Source organism: Rana temporaria, chromosome 8 (assembly GCF_905171775.1).
Source record: "Rana temporaria chromosome 8, aRanTem1.1, whole genome shotgun sequence".
Lineage (NCBI taxonomy): Eukaryota > Metazoa > Chordata > Amphibia > Anura > Ranidae > Rana > Rana temporaria.
In genome coordinates, this window is record NC_053496.1 from 174,623,293 (window position 1) to 174,642,551 (window position 19,259).

The window sequence follows — 19,259 nt, forward strand, 5'->3', positions numbered from 1 at the left end:
TCTTGTGTTATCATTGCCACCAATAAAACCGCAGAAGCTTCCAATATTATATTTGTTGAACTTGGCTCGACGTTTTAAACAATGTCGTTTTTCGGGTTGTAAAAAATGTGTGTGGGCTAAAACGACGTTAAAAACCCGCGCATGATCAGAAGCAAGTTATGAGACGGGAGCGCTCGTTCTGCTAAAACTAGCGTTCGTAATGGAGTAAGCACATTCATCACGCTGTAACAGACAGAAAAGCGCGAATCGTCTTCTACTAACACAAAATCAGCTAAAGGGTGACGTCATCCGAATGGAACTTCCCCTTTATAGTGCTGTCGTACGTGTTATACGTCACCGCGCTTTGCTAGAGCATTTTTTTAAAACGATCGTGTGTGATCAACGTCGTTTTAATGATGAAGTTGGAAAAAACGCAGTTTTTTCTACATGCCGAAAAATTATCGTGTGTACGCGGCATTAGCCTTAAAATTGAATGTCTAATCTTTCTTCCGTTGTTCTAATAAACAAGACCCCCAAAATGGTAATACAAGCAGAATGTACTATGTTGGAATGCTGTTCAGATAATTCTCAGTTTGTTATCCGTCTACAGAGAGGAGCGTCCTGTTTAGATCACATGACCACATCATCGAGGATGGACATAGACCCAAGTCCAATGACCAAGAGGATATTAAACCTCACCCTGGAGATCATCTTCCTGCTGACCGGAGAGGTGAGGAGGATTCTGGGAGGTCACATAACATTGTTTCTATCTCTTTTAATAAAACACAGACATTAATGGAGAGGTGCGTTGGGTTCTGAAACTCTTTATTGATGTATAACACAGAACTGCACTGTCGTTTTGAAGACTTTGCTTGAGAATAATAAAAAAGGGAGAAGTTACCAGGTGTTCCCAAGACTTAAGGAAAGTGCCATCACAGTACCTCCACTTCCATTCCTGACCCCTGAGAGAACCAACCAGAAGAAGATTCTAGAAGTCACCAAGAAGATCACTGAGCTGCTGACAGGAGAGGTGAGCGGTGCCGGGAATTCTGGGACATTATCCAGTAACAGACAAGGGATGTGTCTGGATGGTGACGGTATCATTGTGTGTGTCAGGTTCCTATAAGGTGTCAGGATGTCACTGTCTATTTCTCCATGGAGGAGTGGGAGTATTTAGAAGAACACGAGGATCTCTACAAGGACGTCATGATGGAGAGTCAGCCGCCCCTCACATCACCGGGTAAGAGGAGACTTTATTACATCTAGATAATGTTTAAACAAAGAAAGTATTCTTATTTTAATGTAGAAAATCCCACATATGAGCTGCAGATGAACAGGGAACTGCTCCTGCTCAGGCACACCGAATCTTCACAGGCACTTAAAGTCAGAAAACAGTCCGTAGCTTTGTCCTTTCTTGTGTCTTTGGCAAGATCCTTCCAGCACCTGAGCCCTGGCCTAAGGCAGGACACCCCCCCCCCCAGACTAGGGGGTACCCCTCAGTGCCACCAACAGCCTCCTCAACACTGCATCTCCATCTTCCACCCGACTGCCCCTGTTGACATGGCCCATGTCCATTTATGAGGTTATCTCAGTCTCCTGCCAGACCACTACTGGGGATTGGCTGAGGCCTCATAAATATGCATGGTAGCTCCTTCTAACGTTCGCCCTCTAATTCTAGAAGGTTCTCCAACCTTCCAGACATCACCTGGCGGCACCAGAGAACTGCCAAGATGAGTCATCCAGCCCTGGACTCCAATAACCCTGACCCAATTATAGACTCACAAATTGACAATGAAAATTGATCAATCACAGCTGATGATCGCGTGAACCAGGATGTGCCGGTAAACAGCTTTCCTTGGTTCACACTGACAGGGAGAGCCGATCTGCGGCTTTCCTTGTCAAAGGGGTGTTCTGTGCTGATAATCAGCACATTGATTGTCACATTTTGATGGGGGCTGTGCTGATAATCGGTGCCAAACACCTGCCAGCCTGTCCCTTTTTAAATGCCCATGAGTGCCTTATCAGTAATGCCTGTCAGTGTCACTCAGTAATGCCTGTCAGTAGCGCCTCATCAATGCTGCCTATCCAGTGCCACCTATCAGTGCCCATCTTTTCTTTTTCCGTTAAATTGTCTGTATTTTTTTGTTTATAGCGCAAAAACTAAAAACCGCAGAGGTGATCAAATACCACCAAAATAAATCTCTATTTGTAGGAAGAAAATTATAAAATTTTAGTTTGTGTGCAGCGTAGCATGACCGCGCAATTGTCATTCAAAGCGTGACAGCGCTGAATGCTAAAAATTGTCCTGGGCAGGAAGGGAGGAAAGTGCCTGGTATGGAAGTGGTTAAATATAGTGTTGTACAGTATATTATTATTTTATGACTACAAATACCATTCTGTCTGCACAATAACTTTTATTATAACATTGCTTTCTAACAGATGGGCACCATGTCCAGAACTCTTCGGGGGGAGATCTTCTTTTATTTCCAGATTGTAATGCAGACAATGATGACATTGCACAATGTTCTCCAGAAGTAAATCCCATTACTCAAACTATACACGAACCTTACCATTTGGAAACATCTATGGAGCCCTCTAAACCTGAAGAATCTTCTGATCAATCGTATACTGTTCCTTCAGACATCCATTTCAGTTTTGGCAATTCAGATACATCAACCGTTCCCCCTATTCCCAAGGAATTTTCTGGTCAGTCACATACTGCTACATCAGGTATTCCTCTGAGACCTCAAAGTTCACGTAGAGCATGCGATCCCTCAAATCCTGAAGAACCTTCTGGCCAACCGCATACTATTACGTCGGACATCCGTTTTAGTTCTGACCTATCGCATACTGTTATATCAGGTATTCCTCCGAGATCTCAAAGTTTACGTAGATCATCCGGTCCCTCAAATCCTGACGTATCTTCAGACCCATCACATACTGTTATATCAGGTATTATGAGATCTCAAAGTTCATGTAGAGCATCCGATCCCTCAAATCCTGACGTATCTTCTGACCCATCACATACTGTTATATCAGGTATTCCTCCGAGATCTCAAAGTTCACGTAGAGCATCCGATCCCTCAAATCCTGAAGAACCTTCTGGCCAACCACATACTATTACGTCGGACATCAGTTTTAGTTCTGACCTATCACATAATGTTATATCAGGTATTCATCTGAGACCTCAAAGTTCACGTAGAACATCTGATCCCTCAAATCCTGACGTATCTTTTGACCCATCACATACTGTTATATCAGGTATTATGAGATCTCAAAGTTCATGTAGAGAATCCGATCCCTCAAATTGTGAAGCATCTTCTGACCCATCACATACTGCTATATCAAGTATTCCTCTGAGATCTCAAAGTTCACTTAGAGCATCCGATCCCTCAAATCCTGAAGAACCTTCTGGCCAACCAAATACTATTACGTCGAACATCTGTTTTAGTTCTGACCTATCACATACTGTTCTATCAGGTATTCCTCCGAGATCTCAAAGTTCACCTAGAGCATCCGATCCCTCAAATCCTGACGTATCTTCTGATCCATCACATATTGTTCTATCAGGTATTCCTCCGAGATCTCAAAGTTCAGATACATCAATGGATTCCTCAAAACCTGAAGAACCTTCTAGCCAACCACATACTATTTCGTCAGACATCTGTTTTAGTTCTGATAGCCAGAGATCAACAGTCACATCTAATCCTATGGAATCTTCTCTAAGCCACGAAGGAGTTCGCATCGGGGAGAGTATCTACTCCTGTTTGGGGTGCGGGAAATCTTTTAATAGGAAATCTGAACTTCGCACACACCTTAGATCCCACACCAGTGTGACCTTCTCATGTTTACAGTGCGGGATATCTTTCACTGAGGAAAGCAAACATCTAAGCCACCAGAGACTTCATAACGGTTGGAATCCTTATTCATGCTCTGAGTGCGGGAAATCCTTTGCTAGGAAAGCGCACCTCGTTTTACACCAGAGGAGTCACAAGGGAGAAAGCAGCTATTCATGTTCGGTGTGCGGGAAAGGTTTTATGGAGAAAGTAAACCTTCTTAAACACAAGAGAAGTCACTCGGGGAAGCTTCCATTTTCATGTATAAACTGCGGGAAAGGTTTCTTTGATAAAGATGACCTTACTATACATAAGAGAGTTCATACGGGTGAGTACCCTTATTCGTGTTCAAAGTGTGGAATATGTTTTACAAGTATAAGATATTTCATTAGACATCAGAAAACACACACCTGCTGATACTGTGGAGCAATCTACGGCGACGTTTTACATGATAATTTGTCCAGTCCATAAAAAAACTGTATGATGAAAATTAATTTTTCAATCCAGTTAATTTCTAATAAAATAACAAAATTATATAAAATGTTTCTAGTTTATTTCTATTTCATGGACACTATACTTGTGATATTTGAAGTCTTGGCACATTGTCTGCGGTTCTTGGCACTCTTCCCGCACACCTTGAAGGGAGCAGGCATTCCTTTTTTGAATCAATTTACACATGCATTGTAGACAGCCTATAAACATCGGTGCTTTTCCTCTCCAGACCAATGAGGTGGTAGATCGTCAATATATTCTCAATTCACCACGACAGCAACCAGACTTCCCCATACAGGGACGGGACAAGGGGTGGGCAGGAGGGGAAGCTGCCCTTGGCAATGTGATGTGCGTGGGGGGCACCATGACATTGGGGAGGAGGAAGACTTGTGTTGAAAGGGGGAATTTGTGGGGCGACGGCGTAAGTATTGCTCTAGGAAAGCAAATTTGGGGGGGGGGGGGGGTGTTAAGAGTGGTGATTTAGGGAAACTTGTGTTGGTAGGGGGGATGAGGGGAAGAAGATTTGTGCTAGGAGGGGGGATTTGATGGGGCGACAGGGGGTAAGTATTGATCTAGGAGGAAAAATTTAGGGGATGAAGATTTGTGCTAGGAGGAGGGATTTGAGGGGGCATGTTAAGAGTGGGGATTTGTGTTGGATGGGGGGGAGAAGATTTGTGCTAGGCGGGGGGATTTGTGCTGGGAGGGGGAAATTTGAAGCAGAGGGCAGAAAATGTGTACTAGAAGGGGACATTTGATTTAGGAGATTGGGGAGGAGGGGATTTGTGTTGGAAGGGGGAATTTGTGGGGCGACAGGGGGTAAGTATTGCTCTAGGAGGGGAAATTTGGGGGGGGGGGGTGGTGGAAGAGTAGTGATTAAGGGGGACTTGTGTTGGTAGGGGGGATGAGGGGAAGAAAATTTGTGCTAGGAGGGGGATTTGAGGGGGCGTGTTAAGAGTGGCGATTTGTGTTGGATGGAGGGGAGAAGATTTGTGATAGGCGGGAGCATTTGTGCTGGGAGGGGGAAATTTGATGCGGGGGGGGAGGAAATGTGTTCTAGAAGGGGACATTTTAGGGGTAGAGGATCTGTGTTAGGAGGGGTGAGTGGGGGGGCAAAGATTTGTGTTGAGAGTGGGTATTTCAGCAGGGGGCAGATTTGTACCGGGGGAGGGGGGAATTTATGCTTACGGGAAAAGCATGCAGATTAGCGCTCAGTGTTTTTGTGGGAGAATTTTTGATGACAATGCTCATAAATCTTTGTGAGGGGTGGGGTGCAGTTCGGCATGTTCGCCCTGGGCTCTAGGTGACCTTGTCCCGGAACTGCCCCCATATTACTGCACGGGGAAACAGATGCCGAACAAACCATACATTTAGAATCATACCTGGGCTACTGAAATACAGATGTTGCGCCCTCCTGGTTAGGTTGCAAGGAAGATAGGCAAATTTAGTTCTGTTTGCTTCCTATGTAGTCAGTGAAGCAAGCAGCTGTTGAATGCTTTTGGCTGCTCTGGTTCTCACAGACTGCTGGTTTGATTGCTCTCCCCTGACTTCCAGAGGCTTCTGGAACATGCTGTAGAGGATTGGGCAAGGCAAATCTCAGCCTAAATATTTATGCTCCAGCCTCGTTCTGTAGGTTCGTAAAGATTCGTAATTTCGTAAGACACAAGTTTCCCGATCCGGACCCATTCGTATTTTCATAACAGTTTTATTTTCGTTTATACTGAATGATTCGTAAAATCTGTCTAATTTATTTTCGTTGATTCGTAATTTTGTTAATTTTCGTTAAATGGATTCGTAATTTTGTACTTTCGTAAATACATCGCGGCACGGTCATTCGCAATCTCGTATTTTCATTTTCAGGACGGGTGATCTGTCTATCAAAGACAAGGGGGAGGGACTATATATGACGAGGCGCGGCGGGGAACACATCAACTAGACGGCAGCGGGGGGGGGCTTGGCTTTCTATTTGGGGGGCACAAGGCTGCATTTAGGGACAAGGCTGCATTTGGGGACACAAGGCTGCATTTGGGGACATGGCTGCATTTGGGGACACATGGCTGCATTTAAAAAAAATATTTCTCTTATCGTCCATGGACGGACACAGCTCCTTAAATCTTGACAAGTGGGTTATGTTCCCTGTTTACAGGAGAGGACTAGGCAGAAACATGTTAAATAGTTAAATACATGTTACATTAACAGAGTTGAACAGCCCCGCCCAGGGGGCGGTCCCTCCAGACATAACCCTCCTCACTGCAGCTTGCAGCCTCAGTTTCGTTCTGCCTAGCAAAGGAGAAGGACGTATGGCTCCCTTTGGGCCCAGCGCCCTGAGGAGAAATTTTATTTTATTTTATTTTACTTTACTTTTTCTTGAAGAACTGTGTTTTTTCTTTTTTGTATTGGGCTTTCCTGTGAGGTAAAAAGCCCTGTGATGAGCACAGATGTTTATGATTATACTTCAGCAGACGCTGACTGATTGGTGACACCTGTAATGGTTTTGCTTTTTATGCTGTATCTGTGTCTTATCCTTAAATAAAACAGCCCTATGAGGCTTTTCCTGTTTAAACACAGGTCCCTGCAAAAGTTACCTCACGGTTCTTTTCCTCACAGGCAGCGCTGTGCAGTCTCCTCCTGAGGGAGTCCCCTGGTTACCCCTGGTCAGCGCAGCAAGTGGGTGAGAGGCCCTGAATAGGGCTCTAGGAGCTTTTGTCTATTTGTATGGACAGGTGTGCATATTATAATACACACTATATGTAAATATTGGAGTCAGTATCTGGCCTTCCCCACATGCTGGTGGTGGCAGCAGGTGTTAGCACCTGTGATTCCCACAGAGTTTTTATTGTTAGTCCTGGACACAGTTGTGCCAGGGTGGGGGTGGACTGCGGGCGGGCGGTAAAAGAGTGCCCCCTTCCCCCGTTATCCCCTGGGGAATGCTCTGTTATGGAGCCATGGACTAGGTACCTAGTTGAAAAAAAAAAAAAAAAAAAAAAAAAAAGGCAGAATAAGGCATTTATGGGTGCGCTTTTTACTGCTGCAAGGGACTCTCCTAAGCTGCATAGTGCAGCTGGGTTTCCGCTGAGGGCTCGGTCTTTTTTGGATCACACAAATCAGACCGCTGTGTAGGTTTTTTCCTTCTGTGCCCTTCTTTGATAATTTCTGAGATGCGGAATGAGAAAAGCCACTGAGGGCTTTTGTAGTCCCTCACCGCCGGGCGGGAACCCCTACTTGTATGGATCTGACTGATAGAAGATCCGAAGTACTGACCCGTTCCATGTTTACCATGCTGCGGCCTATTGTGGCCACTACACTGGGGTCTCAGTGGTCGCTGGCGCTATTTTTTGGGAGATTTTTCAATTACATTGAAGACTCCCATTGGCGCCCATTTTGTCGTAGCCACGCTATGGCGCAGCTTACATTGTGCTGGCCTTTTTCCTGTGGCCGCGTTCTGAACGCTCGGCGGCCATCTTGGAGTAGTCCTGACCCCTAGTGCTGTATACAACTCACAGAGTGAGCATTTTGCACCAGACAGTGGAGGAGCACCGACTCTCTCCTGAGGTTATTAGCCTAGCGGACCAGCTGGTCCAGGGCCTCATATAGGTCTGTGATGCTTCATTGAATGCTGCGCCCTTGTTATCCAGGGCGTCTGTTTCAGAATGGTTTTATGCACACGGTGGTGTAGTGCTTAACTCCATTACTTGGCAGCAAAAGAGTCATTGGTTCGAATCTGCACACTGACGCCAATCTGCACACTGACGCCAATCTGCCTGGAGCTTGCATTGTCGCTCCCTGTGTCTGTGTGGGTTTCCTCCGGGTACTCCGGTTTCCTCCAAAGACATGTGTGCATACACCTACATAATATACATACACACTATGTGTGTGTATTATTTAGGGGCAACCCTCCCAGGCCGTCAAAGGCCCAGCTGGGGGACTAATCTGTCCCTGGGTGCATAAGCCGATCACGCCGGCACCCAAATCCTGCCAATGTATATAGCCTTCCCTCCCTGTCTCTAGGTGGGAGGGGCGGCTTGCAGGTTCACAATTCAGTGAAACCTCCCTGCTCTCCGACTAGTGGGTCTGCGAGGTGGTCTCTTCGGAGTACTAGATAGGGTTTCCTCCTATCCACAGAACAAAGTTCTGTCCTTGTGTCTTCCCCTCCCGGCACGTCGGTCTGCCTTGGGCAGTGTGGGATTTGCTAAGCTGCAAGGTAATTTTACCTTTCCTGCAGGACGAGAGTTTTGGGGTTTTCTATGGGCCTCAGGCCCTAAATACCTTTGTGAACGTCGGGTAGTTCCGCATGGAATCCATTTGTTCGGTGGTAGCTGCGCTTCATCCGGGGGATGTCCTGACGTCCTCGGACATCAGGGACGCATACATGCATGTCCCGTTTTGCACATGTCACAGTGTTTTTTTCTGTGCTTCGTGATGAGAGAAGGGTCTCTGTCAGCCTGTGGCCCTCCCTTTTGATCTGGCGTCAGCACCATGGGTTTTCAGCTAGGAGCTCGCACTTATTTGAATTTTGTTGGGACAGCGAGGCTTTGCCTCATTGGCTACTTTGACGACTTTCTTCTGAGAGCAGCTTCTGTCTCCGACCTAGTGGATGGGTTATTCCCATTCAGACCCTCCGAAGATTCGGGTGGATGTTAAACGTTTAGGCCAGAAAGTGTAGCTCAGTGGCAGCAAGCCTGCCCTACATGTGTGCGACCCAGGGTTCAAATTATGGGCATGCTAGGTTCCGACTCAGCGTTGGAGTATCTAGTGTTGATCCAGACTCCTCAGTGGCAAAGGTCCTTCTTCCCCTGGAGAAATTGCAGACTCTTCAGTCTGCGGAGAAGGTATTGGCATCACGCAATCGGTCTTCTCTCCGGGCGCCTGCTGGTTCAGGGTCTGTGGGTAGCCTCCTTCAAGGTGGTACTGTATGCCCAGTTCCACACCCTGGTTTTCCAGTGGAACTACTGTCCAGGTGGTAAAAATCTCTTGTCTCTGAAATCATTAGATTCCTGTGCGCCACCTAGTCAGAGTCTCTCTGAGTTGGTGACAGAGATTCCCGACTCTTCGGTCCGGGAAGTTGTTCCTTCCTTCCAGTGGTCGGTGTTTACGACGAATGCCAGCTCACGGGTTGTGAACCTGGAGGTTCACAAAACTGGGGGGTCCAGTCGGCCCTGAGTCGCTGGACTTGCGTGGACCTATGACCACACCTCCTTGAATGTGTCTGGTCTCGGTAGCTACCCAGGGTCGGGCCTGGCTAGTGCCTGGTGGAAGACCGCCTGGGAATACCAGGTGCTGTCTACTGTTCATTGTCCTACTATTTTAGGCGATCAGGCTATGCTTCTCCTTGTGGTCGACCAATCTGGTTTCAGCCGGACAACGCCACGGCCGTGGCTTCAGTCTACCATCAGGTATGCCGGCAGGCAGACTACTGGAGTCGCCAGATGCTGGACCAGGGCGACTGGTCTTTGTGCTTGGGGTGTTTCGGCTCCCTTGCAGGAGGTGAGCCTCACATGGCATGGATCTCCTGGCAGCTTGTCTCCGCCGCAAGGGTGTCAGTTAGTGGCCAGGTCTAGTGATCTTGTACAGACGCGTCAGTCGCGCTGGTGGCCCTGTGTTGTCTGTATCGGTGATTTTTTGCCATTCCTCCATGGTAATTGCTTCCTCGGCCGCTCCACAGAGTGGATGCTGAGGAGATCCCGATGATTCTAATCACTCCAGATTAATCTCGGCGTCCTTGGTACGCTGATATCGGGCGCCTGGTAGCGGAGGCACCCTGGCGATTGCCAGGGCAGGAGGTTCCTGTCTCAAGGTCCCATACTTCCTCCTGTTGTACAGTCACTGACTTGCTTAACATGGTTATTGGAAGCCAGACTTTAGGTGACCAGGGTCTGTCTGACTCGGTCATCTCAACAGGGCACCGTAGTCTTCTTCCGGAGGATCTACCGTCGCACCTCTCTTGGTGCGAAGGGATGGAGTGACGTCCACGGGCGTACTTTCAATGTCCAGGGTCCTGCTGTTTTTAAAGCTTGGATTGGATCTAAAAATTGCTTAAAGCACCGTTTGGGGGCAGATTTCAGCCTTGGCTGTGTTCTTTTAGTGGCCTTTTTGCGGCCCGTTCCCTGGTGGGTCCCCTTTTTTTTGTGCGCAAGGGGTTTGTCATATACTTTCCCCTCTTGGCCCATCTCTTCCCCCATGAGTTTTGACTCTGGTGCTCTCGGTTCTTCAGGAACCTTCCTTTTGGAAACATCAGAGATTTTCTCTTGACACTATCTCAGAAGGTGGCCCCTTTAGTGGCCTTTACCTCTGTTAGAGGGGTTTCTGAGTTGGCGGTCTTGTCTTGCAAGCCGCCATGCTTGATCCCCCATAAGGATTAGGTGATGGTGCGCCCGCGACCTTCCCTTCTTCCGAAGGAGGTTTCGGCCTTTCATACTTTAGGCGTGGTACGCGCTTTGCGGGTATACCAGCCTACTACGGCTCCATTTCGGAGCTTCTGACTCTCTTTTGTGTCAGGTGTCTGGTCCACAAAAGGGCCTGGCGGTCTCGTCGACCACCATTTCTCGGTGGATCGGGCAGGCCGTCATACAGGCCTATGCTCCTAAGGGCGGGCCCCCCTTTCCGGTCACGGCACTTTCGACCAGGGCAATTGGTGCTTCCTGGGTTTTTTTTTTTTTTTTTTTTTTTTTTTTTTTTTTTCCGACATCATGCGTCGGTCTCACAGGTGTGCGAGGCGGCGATTTGCTCGTCCGTTCACGCTTTTTCCAGAATTTACATGGTTGCTGTGAGTGCATCTTATGATGTTTTTTTCAGCCGCTAGTTTTTGCCGGCGGCTGTTTAAAGTTGCACCTCCTCCGTTGAGGAGCTCTGCTTGTTTTGGGGTGAAGTTAAAATTGTTTTTACTGATATATTTCCCACCCCTCGTTTTTTGACACTGCTTGGGGACGTCCCACTTGTCAAGATTTAAGGAGCTGTGTCCGTCCATGGACGATAAGAGAAAATAGGATTTTTTGTACTCACCGTAAAATCCTTTTCTCTGAAGTCCATGGACGGACACAGCTCCCACCCCTCCTTTTTAGGTTTGTACTGCTTGTTACGAACTGAGGCTGCAAGCTGCAGTGAGGAGGGTTATGTCTGGAGGGACCGCCCCCTGGGCGGGGCTGTTCAACTCTGTTAATGTAACATGTATTTAACTATTTAACATGTTTCTGCCTAGTCCTCTCCTGTAAACAGGGAACATAACCCACTTGTCAAGATTTAAGGAGCTGTGTCCGTCCATGGACTTCAGAGAAAAGGATTTTACGGTGAGTACAAAAAATCCTATTATCGGTAATCGGCATCGACGAGTACATGAAAAAAAGTATCGGTACTTGTACTCGGTCCTAAAAAAGTGGTATCGGGACAACCCTAATTCCTACACAAGTTCCAAATCCAAAATCCACACCAAACCTTTAACCTGGAAATGCAAGGGGAGAGCGAGCATGCATCCCCCCCTACTGAATCATATCAGGCCACATTATCCTCAACGTGTATATGGTACTTTTCCCATTAGGGACCCCCTGGCAAAGTACCTTGTCCCCATGTTGATGAGGACAAGGGCCTTTCCCCCACATCTCTGGCCTAGTGGGTGTAGAGGACAAAGAACTTTGGACTAGATTCAGGTAGGGCGGCGCATTTGTACGGCGGCGTAGCGTATCGTATTTGCGCTACGCCGCCGTAAATCAGAGAGGCAAGTGCTGTATTCACAAAGCACTTGCCTCCTAAGTTACGGCGGCGTAGCGTAAATGGGGCCGGCGTAAGCGTGCCTAATTCAAATGAGTATGAGGGGGGCGTGTTTTATGTAAATGGGTGGTGACCCGACCTGATTGATGTTTTTTACGAACGGCGCATGCGCCGTCCGTGTACATATCCCAGTGTGCATTGCTCCAAAGTACGCCACAAGGACGTATTGGTTTCGACGTGAACGTAAATTACGTCCAGCCCTATTCGCGAACGACTTACGCAAACAACGTAAAAAATTAAAAATTTGATGCGGGAACGACGTCCATACTTAAACATTGCATACGCCTCATAGAAGCAGGAGCAACGTTACGCCGGAAAAGCCTTACGTAAACGACGTAAAAAAATTCCGCCGGGCGCACGTACGTTTGTGAATCGGCGTATCTAGGTAATTTGCATATTCTACGCCGAAAACTACGGAAGCTCCACCTAGTGACCAGCGTAAGTATGCACCCTAAGATACGACGACGGTGTAAGAGACTTACGCCAGTCGGATCTTAGCCTAATTCCGGCGTATCTTGCTTTCTGAATACAGAAAGAAGATATACCGGCGCAGCTTTGAATTTACGCGGCGTATCTATCTATAGATACGCCGGCGTAAATCAATACTGAATCTAGCCCTTTATTTAAAAAAAAAAATGCCCCCTGATGTAAACCCATGGCCAACAACGATGAACGAAGCCTGGTGACCCATTAGGACAATCCACTCCCGAAGGACTCTTTGACCCAACCTACTAAGCTCCTTTTCTCAGGGAGAAAGCCTTGCAACAACGTCGATGAACTCTACTTTGCTGTGCAAGAAAGATTATCAATTCCATTGTTTACTGGATTGTAAAAATGGATACTATTTGATAAAGAAATGTAAGAAATGAAAAGCAGCAGGTTAATTACATGTGTTTCTGTGCAGCACTACCAGATACTTTTGGCACGCATACATTATTACAATAGGAGTGGATTATGCTTTTGGGGTTATTAGCAATTTTTTTTTGTGCTGATTCAATTTTATTTATTTATTAATATTCGAATGATTTGATGTATAACCAACACGTTACATGTTACCCACTTGCGGACCGCCCGTCCACAATGTACTGCGGACGAGCAATGGCTAGTATTCTATACAGCCTAACGTAGGAATGTTCCACAAATTAAAGATGTAGTTATTGTAATCTCCACAAGGTGGTGATCTCGCTTATTATAAGGGGACCACACAGCCAGGAAGTGATGTCCGGTCCAAACAGGAAATGATGTCGGGTATAAAAAAGGAAGCTAAAGGTAAGAGGTTAACGGAGAGGAAGTAGAGAGGAGACATTGCTGGAACTGGCAGCAGAGGAGGTAATAAGATTTTATTTTATATTTACACCCAGTAACCCCCGTCACGTCCGTCCGTCCTCTTCCTCCATAGTCACTGTAATGGTATATATCCAGATACATCTTAAATTTAGAGATATTTATACAACCGTACATCCAGATATCCTGGTTTCTAAGTACATCCTAAATATAGAACCATTTATCCAACTTTTACTCAAGAGCCTCTGGTTTATATACCGGATACATCTTAAATATAGAACCATTTATCCAACTGTCCCTCCAGAGCCTCTGGTTTATGGACCGGATACATCCAAATATAGAACCATTTATTCAACTGTCCATCCAGAGCCTCTGGTTTATGGACCGGATACATCCAAATATAGAACCAATTATCCAATTGTCCATCCAGAGCCTCTGGTTTATAAACCACATACATCCTAAATATAGAACCATTTATCCAACTGTCCATCCAGTGCCTCTGGTTTATAGACCAGATACATCCTAAATATAGAACCATTTATCCAACTGTCAATCCAGAGCCTCTGGTTTATATACCACATACATCCTAAATATAGAACCATTTATCCAACTGTCGATCCAGAGCCTCTGGTTTATAGACAAGATACATCCTAAATATAGAACCATTTGTCCAACTGTCCATCCAGAGCCTCTGGTTTATAGACCAGGTGCATCCTAAATACAGTGGAACCTCGGATTGCGAGTAATGCGGTTAACGAGCGTTTCGCAATATGAGCCCTGTATTTTTGAAAATGGTAACTGGGTTTGCGAGTGTTGTCTCGCAAAACGAGCAAGATTCGGGACAAAGCGGTGTGCAGTACCGCTTTTGGCCTGAGGTGGGGGGCGTCGGAGCGGAGCAGAGCCGAACGTCGCCGATCGGAAATGCACAGAAAGGGCTGAGGACAGCTTGGCTGACGAAGGGAACAAAGTCTTTCCGAGGTTTGCCGAGGTCAGCCGAAGTGTCCTCGGGCCTTTTTGGACGTTTCTGAAGCTCTCCGGCGCCCCCCCCCGCCTCTGGCCACATGCGGTATTGCATGCCATTGAAGTCAATGTGGAACGATTTTTTTTTTGTTTCCATTGACTTCAATGGGGAAACTCGCTTTGATATGCGAGTACTTTGGATTACGAGTATTCTCCTGGAATGGATTATGCTCGTAAGCCGAGGTTCCACTGTATAGTGGAATTTATCCGACTGTCCATCCAGAGCCTTTGATTTATAGACCAGATATATCCTGAATTCAGAGCAATTTATAATACTTTTACCTCAGAACCTCTGGTTTATAGCTGTTACTACCTAAAATCTGTAAAAATCACAACATGATCTACTGACAATGGAAGAAGGCTCTGGAGATGTTATTCCAGTACAGTGGAGATTATTCTCAGTGTATCTGTCTACAGGGACGAGAGTTCCGTATAGATGATATGACCCCCTCAGAGAGGATGGAGGAGGACCGAAGTCAAATAACTGAGCGGATATTAAACCTCACCCTGGAGATCGTCTACCTGTTGAATGGAGAGGTAAGGCATATTCTGGGAGATCACATGACATCACTATTAAAAAAAACACAGACCTGACCAGAAAGGTTAGAAGGGTTTTGGAAAAAATTACTTTAATTTTATAGTTTGCATCTCTTACTATACAGGGTTATGAGGTAGTAAAGAAGACACACAGTGAACCATTGATCCTTGGAAGCAGTCTCAATGTATCATCTCCACCTCCATCCTTGACACACGGGAAAAACAATAAGCAGAAAATTCTGGAAATCACCCAGAAGATCATTGATCTGCTGACAGGAGAGGTGAGCGGTGCCGGGAATTCTGGGACATTATCCAGTAACAGACAAGGGATGTGTCTGGATGGTGACTGTATCATTGTGTGTGTCAGGTTCCTATAAGGTGTCAGGATGTCACTGTCTATTTCTCCATGGAGGAGTGGGAGTATTTAGAAGGACACAAGGATCTCTACAAGGACGTCATGATGGAGAATCAGCCGCCCCTCACATCACCGGGTAAGAGGAGACTTTATTGTAAAGGAGAGAGCAGTACGGAGGCTCCACCTAGATCCCCCATCATCTGATAAAGAAACAATGTATTCAGTCAGTGTGTGTGTTTCCTACAGATGGATCCAGTAATGGGAACCCACCAGAGAGATGTCCCTGTCCTCTGTATTCCCAGCTAACAGTGGGGCCCAAACTGTATGGTGGTGCTCATTATTGTAAAGGAGAGAGCAGTACAGAGAGTCCACCTAGATCCCCCATCATCTGATAAACACATAGAAACAATGTATTCGGTCAGTGTGTGTCTTTCCTACAGATGGATCCAGTGATGGGAACCCACCAGAGAGATGTCCCTGTCCTCTGTATTCCCGGGATTCCACACAGGAAGGTCACACCACCTCTCACCATCATCAGGTAGATGACGAGAACTCAAGAATGACTACTGTATGAGATAATACTCATCTATGTAGCCTGGTGGTCCTCACATTTAGATTTTTTATCATTCTGTTGGTTTAGTGCCAAGAACAGACATATATAAAAGTTGAGGTTAAAGAGGAAGAAGAGGAGATGTCTTTGATTCATCAGCAGTCTACGGAGGAAGTTGGGCTGATGGAAAAAATTAAACAGGAGGATCCTTCTTTATATATCAGCAAAGGTAAGTAATGAACACTAAATACAGAAACGACTCCTGTATATGGATTGATGACTGAGGATATGTCGATTTTCACATAGTCAGGTAAATAGATTTCTACAAAACATCATGATGGAGAATCAGCAGCCCCTAACATTATAATAATAGAGTAGACTTTATTGTAAAGGGAAAGCTGTACGGAGGCTCCACTTAGATAGACTTCACATGCAGAAACTAAAATGTAATTTGCATTCATCAATTTAACGCCATGATCTCCCAAAATGCGGAGGAACTACTGTATACCACATGAAAGGCCCATCTTCATTCTTCAGTATAACGTCATGTTCCCAACAAATGAGGAGGAGATACTGTACACCATATGAAAGGTCCATCTCCATTCCTCAATATAACATCATGTTCCCAACAAATGAGGAGGAGATGCTGTACACCATATGAAAAGTCCATCTGCATTCCTCAATATAACGGCATGTTCCCAACAAATGAGGAGGAGATACTGTACACCATATGAAAGGTCCATCTCCATTCCTCAATATAACGTCATGTTCCCAACAAATGAGGAGGAGATGCTGTACACCATATGAAAAGTCCATCTGCATTCCTCAATATAACGGCATGTTCCCAACAAATGAGGAGGAGATACTGTACACCATATGAAAGGTCCATCTCCATTCCTCAATATAACGTCATGTTCCCAACAAATGAGGAGGAGATGCTGTACACCATATGAAAAGTCCATCTGCATTCCTCAATATAACATCATGTTCCCAACAAATGAGGAGGAGATACTAAGATGGCTGGCTTAAATCAGGTTTGGTCTCCACCCAGAGACTGGCCACATTAATCACCTTGTAGGCGGACAGACAGACATGAAGAAGGCCATATGAAAGGTCCATCTCCATTCCTCAATATAACGGCATGTTCCCAACAAATGAGGAGGAGATACTGTACACCATATGAAAGGTCCATCTCCATTCCTCAATATAATGTCATGTTCCCAACAAATGAGGTGGAGATACTAAGATGGCTGGCTTAAATCAGGTTTGGTCTCCACCCAGAGACTGGCCACATTAATCACCTTGCAGGTGGACAGACAGACATGGAGAAGGCCATATGAAAGGTCCATCTCTATTCCTCAGCATAACGTCATGTTCCCAACAAATGAGGAGGAGATACTGTACAACATATGAAAGGTCCATCTCCATTCCTCAATATAACGTCATGTTCCCAACAAATGAGGAGGAGATACTGTACACCATATGAAAGGTCCATCTCCATTCCTCAGTATAATAATGTCATCAATGTAGACTGCTACTCAGTGTTGGTTTGGATGTCTTGTATACTTGTCCTGAGTTGTTAATATCGTCATGTATGATTGGTGAGGACAGAATGTAAAAAATATTTTTCTTTTTAATTTTACTTTTATTTCCTAACAGAAGAAGATCCTGGTGGTCGCACCTCGGAAGGAGATCTTCTTCTTTTATCTCCAGATTGTGATGCAGAAAATGACATTGCACAATATTCTCCAGGAGGAAACCTTCTCTCTCAGATTACCCCCCGCAGACCATATCATGTGGAGACATCAATGGATCTCTCTAATCCTGAGGAATCTACTGACCAATCACATTCTGTTACTTCAGACGTTATTATAACATCTCACAATGTAGATTCATCAACCAATCCATCTAATCCTGAGGAATCTTCTCTAAGTCATGAAGGAGTTCACACGGTTGACAGTTCTTTGTCATGTTTGGTGTGCGGGAAATCTTTTACGATCGAGTCTGAACTTCATAGACATCTCAGATCTCACGCCAGTCCGACCTTTTCATGTTCCGCGTGCGGGAAATCTTTCACAGAGGAAAGCAAACTTCTCATGCACCAGAAAAGTCACACAAATGAGCGTCCTTTCTCATGTTCAGACTGTGGGAAATGTTTTAAAGAGAAAGGGGAGCTTTTTATGCACCAGAAAGTTCACACAATTGAGCGCCCTTATTCATGTTTAGAGTGCGGGAAATGTTTTACTATGAAAAAGAAACTTCTTACACATCAGAGAATCCACACCGGTGAGCGCCTGTTTTCATGTACAGAGTGTGAAAAATGTTTCACTCAGAAAGGAGAACTTCTTAGGCATCAGAGAATTCACACGGGTGAGCGTCCTTATTCCTGCTCGGAGTGTGGGAAATGTTTCACTCAGAAGGGAGAGCTTTTTAGGCACCGGAGAATTCACACGGGTGAACGTCCTTATTCATGTTCAGAGTGCGGGAAATGTTTTACTCAGAAAGGACACCTTCTTTCACATCAAAGAATTCACACAGGCGAGCGCCCGTATTCATGTTCAGATTGCGGGAAATGTTTCACTGTGAAAGGAAGCCTTCTTAGACACCAGAAAAGTCACACAGGTGAGCCTACTTGTTCCAGTTCAGAGTCGGGGATATGTCTCACTGTGAAAGGAATGTTCCTTGCACCCCAGGAAACTTACACAGGCGATCGTCCTTATTCATGTCCAGAGTGCGGTAAATGTTTTACTAAAAAAGGAAACCTTCTTAGACACCAGAAAATTCACACTGGCGAGCGTCCTTTTTCATGTTCAGAGTGCGGGAAATGTTTCATTCAAAAAGAAAAACTTTGTATACACCAAAGAGCTCACACTGGTGAGCGTCCTTTTTCGTGTTCAGAGTGCGGGAAGTGTTTCCCTCAAAAAGGAAAACTACTTATGCATCAGATGATTCACACAGGCGAGCGTCCCATGTCGTGTTTCGAATGCGGTAAATGTTTTATTCAGAAAGAGGAGTATTTCGAACATAGGAGAATTCACACAGACAGAGTTCATGCTCTGAGTGCGGGAAATGTTTCTTAAATCAAGGAAATCTAATTAGAAATTTCAGGAAACACACCTGCCCCAGGCTGTTGACAAATGTACTGTGGCTTTATTAGGTTATATTATTCATTCTGTAGAACAAATGTATAATAATACATGCATTTAAAGGGCCACATCCCAGTTGGCTCATTCATCTGCTGACTTCTATTGTCCAGAAACATTAGATCCTCCTCCCTCTTCCGTTCTGTGAAGCCCTCCGAGGTTTGTTAGAGAACCTTAGTGAACAAACTGCATCATGAAGGCCAAGGAACACACCAGACAGGTCAGGGATAAAGTTGTGGAGAAGTATAAAGCAGGGTTAGGTTATAAAAATATATCCCAAGCTTTGAACATCTCACGAAGCTCTG

General features: G+C 45.6%; 2 protein-coding genes across 2 annotated transcripts; both read left to right on the plus strand.

The window, feature by feature from the left end:
• The first annotated feature begins 1,185 nt into the window (after positions 1 to 1,185).
• Positions 1,186 to 4,359, plus strand: LOC120909472 (zinc finger protein with KRAB and SCAN domains 7-like). Its single transcript, XM_040321248.1, has 3 exons — positions 1,186 to 1,219; positions 2,419 to 2,709; positions 3,019 to 4,359. Exons 1-3 carry the CDS (start codon positions 1,186 to 1,188, stop codon positions 4,230 to 4,232), a joined length of 1,539 nt encoding a protein of 512 aa, XP_040177182.1. The 3' UTR covers positions 4,233 to 4,359.
• Positions 4,360 to 15,766: 11,407 nt separating this feature from the next.
• On the plus strand, positions 15,767 to 19,168 carry LOC120910739 (gastrula zinc finger protein XlCGF26.1-like). Its single transcript, XM_040322476.1, has 3 exons — positions 15,767 to 15,799; positions 15,902 to 16,040; positions 17,471 to 19,168. Exons 2-3 carry the CDS (start codon positions 15,953 to 15,955, stop codon positions 18,889 to 18,891), a joined length of 1,509 nt encoding a protein of 502 aa, XP_040178410.1. The 5' UTR covers positions 15,767 to 15,799; positions 15,902 to 15,952; the 3' UTR covers positions 18,892 to 19,168.
• Positions 19,169 to 19,259: the final 91 nt, after the last annotated feature.

What these genes read in the sequence shown, in the direction of transcription:
- LOC120909472 (XM_040321248.1), top strand. Translation starts at nt 1,186, where the DNA reads ATGATGGAGAGTCAGCCGCCCCTCACATCACCGG. An exon ending in GCCGCCCCTCACATCACCGG is followed by an intron (nt 1,220 to 2,418) that starts GTAAGAGGAGAC and finishes GCTTTCTAACAG; the next exon opens with ATGGGCACCATGTCCAGAAC. An exon ending in GTCACATACTGCTACATCAG is followed by an intron (nt 2,710 to 3,018) that starts GTATTCCTCTGA and finishes CTGTTATATCAG; the next exon opens with GTATTCCTCCGAGATCTCAA.
- LOC120910739 (XM_040322476.1), top strand. Translation starts at nt 15,953, where the DNA reads ATGTCTTTGATTCATCAGCAGTCTACGGAGGAAGTTGGGCTGATGGAA. An exon ending in TTCTTTATATATCAGCAAAG is followed by an intron (nt 16,041 to 17,470) that starts GTAAGTAATGAA and finishes ATTTCCTAACAG; the next exon opens with AAGAAGATCCTGGTGGTCGC.